General features: G+C 51.4%; 1 protein-coding gene across 1 annotated transcript in view; it reads left to right on the forward strand.

The window, feature by feature from the left end:
• The window catches only part of LOC135555047 (WASP homolog-associated protein with actin, membranes and microtubules-like), a 33,077-nt gene that overhangs the window by 21,328 nt on the left and 2,215 nt on the right, over positions 1–9,534 (forward strand). The window contains 7 exon segments of the mRNA XM_064987418.1: positions 402–570; positions 3,566–3,753; positions 4,673–4,759; positions 5,108–5,203; positions 5,307–5,584; positions 5,586–5,719; positions 7,346–7,503. Of these exon segments, the coding sequence (XP_064843490.1) occupies positions 402–570; positions 3,566–3,753; positions 4,673–4,759; positions 5,108–5,203; positions 5,307–5,584; positions 5,586–5,719; positions 7,346–7,503 (1,110 nt within the window).

Genomic DNA, 9,534 nt, shown 5'->3' on the forward strand with positions numbered 1-9,534 from the left:
AGGAACGGGAGCTCCAGCAGTAGTTTCTAGTTAATATTCTATAAGAGGAACAGGTGCTCCAGCAGTAGTTTCTAGTTAATATTCTATAAGAGGAACATGTGCTCCAGCAGTAGTTTCTAGTTAATATTCTATAAGAGGAACAGGTGCTCCAGCAGTAGTTTCTAGTTAATATTCTATAAGAGGAACAGGTGCTCCAGCAGTAGGCCATTTGAGGTGCTGGTACTCAGCTCCAGTGAGTTCCTGCCCAAGGCAACCACATACTATATTATACTATGTTGTGTTGTGAGTTCTAACAACCATATACTGATATATACCTATATACTGTTCTATCCTAGACTGTTATGTAGTGTTATAACCATACTGGAGTTGTTGTAACCATAGTGTTCTATATTGTATCCTAGATGGGAGGTCTGTCTGGCCAGGACCAGAGGGGACAAGAGACGGTAGATAATCTAGAGCTTCAGTACTATGAGGCTCAGCTAGAACTCTACGATGCCAAGTTTGAGATCCTCAAGAACGAAGAGCTTCTATTGGTCGCTCAGATCGACACCCTGCGACGCCAGATAAAAGGTAGGTTACACACACACACACACAAACATCTATACATTTAGATTTTTCAAAATGCAATGCAAAATGTTCAATTTTTTTTTCAAATGACTGAAGATGCCAGTCTCACAGTCCGACATGTTGACATCAGATGTCTGTGGGTCGAGAAGAGCAGCGTGGCTTCCTCTACTGTCCCTAGATGGAGATCTACTTCTGCTGCACCACTGGATGACAAATCATGTCACAAAAGCAGATTTTCTGCATGTGAATTCCTTAATTACTGCCCATGGGGAAAATACTGTTTGTTTCCAAGGGTGTGTGTGTGTTTCTGTCTGCCATCCTTGGCAGGGCTTCGAGTACTTGGCTCTAGAGTCTAGATGTATTTTTATAACATGAGAGAGGAAGGCAGCAACCCCCGACCACTTCATTGTTCTTCCCCGATGAAAAGAGAGAGAAAGCAAAAGAAAAGAGGAGGGTGAAAGAGTGGGAGCAAAATAGAGAGAGAGAGGGGGGAGGGAGAGAAGGAGCAATAGAGGGGGAGGGAGAGAAGGAGGGATAGAGGGGGAGGAGGGGGAGGGAGAGAAGGAGGGATAGAGGGGGAGGGAGAGAAGGAGCGATAGAGGAGGAGGGGGAGGGAGAGAAGGAGCGATAGAGGGGGAGGGAGAGAAGGAGCGATAGAGGGGGAGGGAGAGAAGGAGCGACAGGGAGGAGGGGGGAGGGAGAGACAGGAGGGGGTGAGGGAGAGAAGGAGCGACAGGGAGGAGTGTGGGGGGAGGGAGAGAAGGAGCAATGGAGGAGGGGGAGGGAGAGAAGGAGCGATAGAGGGGGAGGGAGAGAAGGAGCGATAGAGGGGGAGGGAGAGAAGGAGCGATAGAGGGGGAGGGAGAGAAGGAGCGATAGAGGGGGAGGGAGAGAAGGAGCGATAGAGGGGGAGGGAGAGAAGGAGCGATAGAGGGGGAGGGAGAGAAGGAGCGATAGAGGAGGAGGGGGGAGGGGAGAGAAGGAGCGATAGAGGGGGAGGGAGAGAAGGAGCGATAGAGGGGGAGGGAGAGAAGGAGCGACAGGGAGGAGGGGGAGGGAGAGACAGGAGGGGGGGGGGAGAGAAGGAGCGACAGGGAGGAGTGTGGGGGGAGGGAGAGAAGGAGCAATGGAGGAGGGGGAGGGAGAGAAGGAGCGATAGAGGGGGAGGGAGAGAAGGAGCGATAGAGGGGGAGGGAGAGAAGGAGCGATAGAGGGGGGAGGGAGAGAAGGAGCGATAGAGGGGGGAGGGAGAGAAGGAGCGATAGAGGGGGAGGGAGAGGAGGAGCGATAGAGGGGGAGGGAGAGAAGGAGCAATAGAGGAGGAGGGGGAGGGAGAGAAGGAGCGATAGAGGGGGAGGGAGAGAAGGAGCAACAGGGAGGAGTGTGGGGGGAGGGAGAGAAGGAGCGATGGAGGAGGGGGAGGGAGAGAAAGAGCGATAAAGGGGGGAGGGAGAGAAGGAGCGATAGAGGGGGGAGGGAGAGAAGGAGTGATAGAGGGTGGAGGGAGAGGAGGAGCGATAGAGGGGGGAGGGAGAGGAGGAGCGATAGAGGGGGGAGGGAGAGGAGGAGCGATAGAGGGGGGAGGGAGAGAAGGAGCGACAGGGAGGAGTGTGGGGGGAGGGAGAGAAGGAGCGATGGAGGAGGGGGAGGGAGAGAAGGAGCGATAGAGGAGGAGGGGGGAGGGAGGGAGAGAAGGAGCAAAAGAGGAGGAGGGGGGAGGGAAAGAAGGAGGGACAGGGAGGAGTGTGGGGGGAGGGAGAGAGAGCAGTGGGGAGAGGGAGAGAAGGAGCTGCAGAGGAGGAAGAAGTGACAGTGGGGGGATGGAGGGAGAGATGGAGCAACAGAGCGGGGGGAGGGAAGGGGTGAGGGAGAGAAGGAGAGACGGGGGAGGGAGTGAAGGAGCAACAGAGTGGGGGTGGGGGAGAGAGACCGGAGGGGGAGGGAGAGACAGTGGGGGGGAAGGAGCGACATAGAGGAGTGCGGTGGGAGGGAGAGGAAGGAGAGAGGGAGCAACAGGGAGGAGGGAGAGAACAACAGAGGAAGAGGAGATGGGAAGCGACAGATGTCTGCTTATCAGATTGTGTCTACAGTGATTTATAGAATGTTTCAGCTCTTTCAGAGCTGAAAGAGGAGGTGGTGTGTTATGGTGTGTGTTTCAGAGCTGAAAGAGGAGGTGGTGTGTGTTTCAGAGCTGAAAGAGGAGGTGGTGTGTGTTTCAGAGCTGAAAGAGGAGGTGGTGTGTGTTTCAGAGCTGAAAGAGGAGGTGGTGTGTGTTTCAGAGCTGAAAGAGGAGGTGGTGTGTGTTTCGGAGCTGAAAGAGGAGGTGGTGTGTGTTTCGGAGCTGAAAGAGGAGGTGGTGTGTGTGTGTTTCGGAGCTGAAAGAGGTGGTGTGTGTGTGTTTCAGAGCTGAAAGAGGAGGTGGTGTGTGTTTCGGAGCTGAAAGAGGAGGTGGTGTGTGTGTGTTTCGGAGCTGAAAGAGGTGGTGTGTGTGTGTTTCGGAGCTGAAAGAGGTGGTGTGTGTGTGTTTCGGAGCTGAAAGAGGAGGTGGTGTGTGTGTGTTTCGGAGCTGAAAGAGGAGGTGGTGTGTGTGTGTTTCAGAGCTGAAAGAGGAGGTGGTGTGTGTGTGTTTCAGAGCTGAAAGAGGAGGTGGTGTGTGTGTGTTTCAGAGCTGAAAGAGGAGGTGGTGTGTGTGTGTTTCAGAGCTGAAAGAGGTGGTGGTGTGTGTGTGTTTCAGAGCTGAAAGAGGTGGTGGTGTGTGTGTGTTTCAGAGCTGAAAGAGGAGGTGGTGTGTGTGTGTTTCAGAGCTGAAAGAGGAGGTGGTGTGTGTGTGTTTCAGAGCTGAAAGAGGAGGTGGTGTGTGTGTGTTTCAGAGCTGAAAGAGGAGGTGGTGTGTGTGTGTTTCAGAGCTGAAAGAGGAGGTGGTGTGTGTTTCAGAGCTGAAAGAGGAGGTGGTGTGTGTGTTTCAGAGCTGAAAGAGGAGGTGGTGTGTGTGTTTCAGAGCTGAAAGAGGAGGTGGTGTATTATGATGTGTGTGAGGATCCAGAGGAGCTCCAAAGCCTGTCACAGATAGCTGCACCTTTAGACCCCATCCACGCACCTGTCAATCACCTGGGGCGACGCCTACAGCAGCTGGAAGCCAAGAGAGGGAACATCTGTGCCCGCCGAGCATACCTCCGCAACAAGAAGGTACCCTGAGGGGGGGGGTTTGAACCTACCTCCACAGTGAGAAGGTAACGGGGGGTGTGTGTGTGTGTTAACCTACCTCCACAGTGAGAAAGTACCAGGGGGTGTGTGTGTGTGTTAACCTACCTCCACAGTGAGAAGGTACCGGGGGGTGTGTGTTAACCTACCTCCACAGTGAGAAGGTACCAGGGGGCGTGTGTTAACCTACCTCCACAGTAAGAATGTACCAGGGGGTGTGTGTTAACCTACCTCCACAGTGAGAAAGTACCAGGGGGTGTGTGTGTGTGTTAACCTACCTCCACAGTGAGGAGGTACCAGGGGGTGTGTGTTAACCTACCTCCACAGTAAGAAGGTACCAGGGGGTGTGTGGTAACCTACCTCCACAGTGAGGAGGTACCAGGGGGTGTGTGGTAACCTACCTCCACAGTAAGAATGTACCAGGGGGTGTGTGTTAACCTACCTCCACAGTGAGAAGGTACCAGGGGTGTGTGGTAACCTACCTCCACAGTGAGATGGTACCAGGGGGTGTGTGTTAACCTACCTCCACAGTGAGGAGGTACCAGGGGGTGTGTGGTAACCTACCTCCACAGTAAGAAGGTACCAGGGGGTGTGTGGTAACCTACCTCCACAGTAAGAAGGTACCAGGGGGTGGGTGTGTGGTAACCTACCTTCACAGTGAGGAGGTACTAGGGGGTGAGTGGTAACCTACCTCCACAGTGAGGAGGTACCAGGGGGTGTGTGGTAACCTACCTCCACAGTGAGGAGGTACCAGGGGGTGTGTGTTAACCTACCTCCACAGTAAGAACGTTGTAACGTGGTGTCTGTTGTGTTGTAATGTGGTGTCTTTGTTGTAACGTGGTGTCGTGTCTGTGTTGTGTGTGTGTGTGTCGGTGTGTGTAACATGGTGTGTGTGGTGTTACAGGATCAGTGTGTGGAGGCTAACGAGCAGAAGCGCCGTCTGGCCCAGCACAGCTCCACTCACTTTACCCAGCACCACGGAGTAGCCCTGGTGAGTTACCATGACAACATGCACACACGCTCTTAAAGGATCCCTTTACCCAGCACCACAGAGTAGCCCTGGTGAGTTACCATAGTAACGAGGGCAAACCCACCCACGGAAACACCCACACTGGAGACACCATCCTCGGTTTACATGATCTCTCTCTCTGTCTCTCTCTGTCTCTCTCTCTCTGTCTGTCTCTCTGTCTGTCTGTCTCTCTCTCCGTCTCTCTCTCTCTGTCTCTCTCTCTCTGTTTCGGTCTCTTCTGTAGCTACCTAAAATGTTCCTAAAGCAGTGGGGTTAACTTTCTCAGTTGATTCCAGCAGTCTTGTCTTATTTCCCTCCGTGTCCCTCCAGAAGAGAGAGAAGAGGAGAGAGGAGGAAGAGAGGAGGAAGGAGTGGATGGACCAGGAGAGAGAGAGAACCCTGAGCAGGCTCCGCTCCTTCAGAGAGGTAATCAGTCAACCCGTCACGTATCCTCTCATGGATGGAGGGACTGAAGGAAGATGGGAAGGATGTGTTACTGAAGTGTGTTTTCCTGCTGTCTTTCCTGTAGAAGCGACAGGGAAGTTACGTCCTGAAGACTCCACGATCCAAGATGGCTGTCAGGGAGCCGCAGTGTTCCGACCTCTCCCAGCCTCTGTCAATCATTAGCATCGGCCCCTCCCCTTCATCTAATGGGGCCGCCCCCAGAAAGACCCCCAGGAAACTCAAACCAAAAGACATCCCCGTCCAAATCTTCACTCCTCCTCTCCCTCCGCCAACTACACCTCCCACTACAGCTGTACCCCCACCTCAGACCTCCTCTCCTCCTCCCCCTCCTCCTCCCCCCCCTACCCCCACCTCCTCCCCCTCCACCCCTCCCTGCCCTCACCCCCTGTAAGACAGAGGTAGGGGACTCCCCCATGCCTCTCAGTGAGAGAGAGGCCGCACCCTTCCCTGCCAAAATGACCCTGAAGCAGAACCTAGGTGAGAATGATCCACCTTCCAGTGCCGGTCTGTTTCTGATGCAGTAGCTACTTGTCCCGGCTCATTATTTCTCCTACTGTTGTAAAAAGTCTCTGTCTTCTACAAGTTTCTACTGTAGCTGCACCTCTTGACAGCTTCTACTCTCTTTCCATATCTGCTCTCTCGTTTCTCTCTCTCCCACCTGTCTTCCCCTGCTTCTACTCTCTCGTTTCTCTCTCTCCCACCTGTCTTCCCCTGCTTCTACTCTCTTTCCATATCTGCTCTCTCTCGTTTCTCTCTCCCACCTTTCTTTCCTTACTTCTTCTCTCTCTCTCTCTCTCTCTCTCTCACCTCTTCCCCTGCTTCTTCTCTCTCCCTCTCTCTCTCTCTCACCTCTTCCCCTGCTTCTTCTCTCTCCCTCTCCCCTCTTCCCCTGCTTCTTCTCTCTCTCTCTCTCTCTCCCTCTGTCTCTCTCTCCCTCTCTCTCTCTCTCTCTCTCTCTCGGTCTCTCTCTCACCTCTTCCCCTGCTTCTTCTCTCTCTCTCTCTCTCTCCCTCTGTCTCTCTCGGTCTCTCTCTCACCTCTTCCCCTGCTTCTTCTCTCTCTCTCTCTCTCTCCCTCTGTCTCTCTCTCTCCCTCTCTCTCTCTCTCTCTCTCTCTCTCGGTCTCCCTCTCACCTCTTCCCCTGCTTCTTCTCTCTCTCTCTCTCTGTCTCTCTCTCCCTCTCTCTCTCTCTCTCTCTCTCTCTCTCGGTCTCCCTCTCACCTCTTCCCCTGCTTCTTCTCTCTCTCTCTCTCTCTCCCTCTGTCTCTCTCTCCCTCTCTCTCTCTCTCTCTCGGTCTCCCTCTCACCTCTTCCCCTGCTTCTTCTCTCTCTCTCTCTCCCTCTGTCTCTCTCTCCCTCTCTCTCTCTCTCTCTCTCTCTCTCTCGGTCTCCCTCTCACCTCTTCCCCTGCTTCTTCTCTCTCTCTCTCTCCCTCTGTCTCTCTCTCCCTCTCTCTCTCTCTCTCTCTCTCTCTCTCTCGGTCTCCCTCTCACCTCTTCCCCTGCTTCTTCTTCTCTCTCTCTCTCTCCCTCTGTCTCTCTCTCCCTCTCTCTCTCTCTCTCTCTCTCTCTCACCTCTTCCCCTGCTTCTTCTCTCTCTCTCTCTCTCCCTCTGTCTCTCTCTCGGTCTCTCTCTCTCTCGATCTCTCTCTCACCTCTTCCCCTGCTTCTTCTCCCTCTCTCTCTCTTGTTTCTCTCTCTCTCACCTCTTCCCCTGCTGCTTCCCCTCCTCTCTCTCTCTCCCTCTGTCTCTCTCTCTCTCTCTCTCTCTCTGTCTCTCTCTCCCTCTCTCTCTCTCTCTCTCTCTCTCTCGGTCTCCCTCTCACCTCTTCCCCTGCTTCTTCTTCTCTCTCTCTCTCTCTCTCCCTCTGTCTCTCTCTCCCTCTCTCTCTCTCTCTCTCTCGGTCTCCCTCTCACCTCTTCCCCTGCTTCTTCTCTCTCTCTCTCTCTCTCTCTCCCTCTGTCTCTCTCTCCCTCTCTCTCTCTCTCTCTCTCTCTCGGTCTCTCTCTCACCTCTTCCCCTGCTTCTTCTCTCTCTCTCTCTCTTGTTTCTCTCTCTCCCACCTTTCTTCCCATGCTTCTTCTTCTCTCTCTCTCCCTCCAGGTTCTATGGACGAGGTGTTGGCATCATTACAGCGTGGTCAGGTCAGGCTGCGTCGTGTCCAGCCCCTTGCCCCTCCTGGTCCCGGCCTGGCGCCCTCCGGTGGCGACCTCAGGGATAACATAATGTCTGCCATCAGACTTGGGGTCAAACTACGCAAGGTCAGCATCAGGCATCACATTAATGACAATGTGCAGGAGTTACATCACATTAATGACAATGTGCAGGAGTTACATCACATTAATGACAATGTGCAGGAGTTACATCACATTAATGACAATGTGCAGGAGTTACATCACATTAATGACAATGTGCAGGAGTTAGCCATGAAGCATCACATTAATGACAATGTGCAGGAGTTAGCTATGTTGCATCACATTCATGACAATGTACAGGAGTTAGCCATGAAGCTATGTTGCATCACATTCATGACAATGTACAGGAGTTAGCCATGAAGCTATGTTGCATCACATTAATGACAATGTGCAGGAGTTAGCTATGTTGCATCACATTCATGACAATGTGCAGAAGTTAGCCATGAAGCTACATAATGGCCCAATAAGTGACTTAAAAAAATATATATATGTTTGAAAAGAGCACGGCATAATTAATTGTTAAAGTTATTTCTGAATGTTTATCAAAGTGACCGGCGCTGTGTCCACCACAACCCTCTACATGACTTCTATAGGAACCCCTCTGGACCGATTACACCCCCTGCTACCTGACTTCTATAGGAACCCCTCTGGACCGATTACACCCCCTGCTACGTGACTTCTATAGGAACCCCTCTGGACCGATTACACCCCCTGCTACGTGACTTCTATAGGAACCCCTCTGGACCGTTTACACCCCCTCAACCTGCGGGATCAATACCTGTTAGTGAAGGTGTCAGATAGAGACGACCTACAGGATCAATACCTGTTAGTAAAGGTGTCAGATAGAGACGACCTACAGGATCAATACCTGTTAGTGAAGGTGTCAGATAGAGACGACCTGCAGGATCAATACCTGTTAGTGAAGGTGTCAGAGATGACCTACAGGATCAATACCTGTTAGTGAAGGTGTCAGAGATGACCTACAGGATCAATACCTGTTAGTGAAGGTGTCAGAGACGACCTACAGGATCAATACCTGTTAGTGAAGGTGTCAGAGATGACCTGCAGGAGCTAGCAGGGATTTGTAGTTTTGCATGATGTGTATTTTGATGCTAATTAGCATTTTAGAATCAGATTTAATGAAGATGAATATATTGATAAAAATCACCTTGTCTGAGAGAGACTTGGTTATCAGAACGCCATCCCAGGGTACACCGAGGGTACAGGTTACACCTACACTGTATATAGCTACTGACCCTGGAACTGTCCCTGTATATAGCTACTGACCCTGGAACTGTCCCTGTATATAGCTACTGACCCTGTATATAGCTACTGACCCTGTATATAGCTACTGACCCTGGAACTGTCCCTGTATATAGCTACTGTCCCTGTATATAGCTACTGTCCCTGTATATAGCTACTGTCCCTGTATATAGCTACTGACCCTGTATATAGCTACTGACCCTGGAACTGTCCCTGTATATAGCTACTGACCCTGTATATAGCTACTGACCCTGTATATAGCTACTGACCCTGGAACTGTCCCTGTATATAGCTACTGAACCTGTATATAGCTACTGTCCCTGTATATAGCTACTGACCCTGTATATAGCTACTGACCCTGTATATAGCTACTGACCCTGTATATAGCTACTGACCCTGGAACTGTCCCTGTATATAGCTACTGAACCTGTATATAGCTACTGTCCCTGTATATAGCTACTGACCCTGTATATAGCTACTGTCCCTGTATATAGCTACTGTCCCTGTATATAGCTACTGACCCTGTATATAGCTACTGACCCTGTATATAACTACTGACCCTGTATATAGCTACTGTCCCTGTATATAGCTACTGAACCTGTATATAGCTACTGTCCCTGTATATAGCTACTGACCCTGTATATAGCTACTGTCCCTGTATATAGCTACTGTCCCTGTATATAGCTACTGACCCTGTATATAGCTACTGACCCTGTATATAGCTACTGACCCTGTTCTTCTGGTCTTTATTCATGTTATGGATTTCTACTGATATTAATTACTGCATTGATGAGAAAGAAAGGAATTTGACTGTAGTAGTGCACGTGACCAAGA

Source organism: Oncorhynchus masou, chromosome 2, assembly GCF_036934945.1.
Source record: "Oncorhynchus masou masou isolate Uvic2021 chromosome 2, UVic_Omas_1.1, whole genome shotgun sequence".
NCBI classification, from domain to species: domain Eukaryota; kingdom Metazoa; phylum Chordata; class Actinopteri; order Salmoniformes; family Salmonidae; genus Oncorhynchus; species Oncorhynchus masou.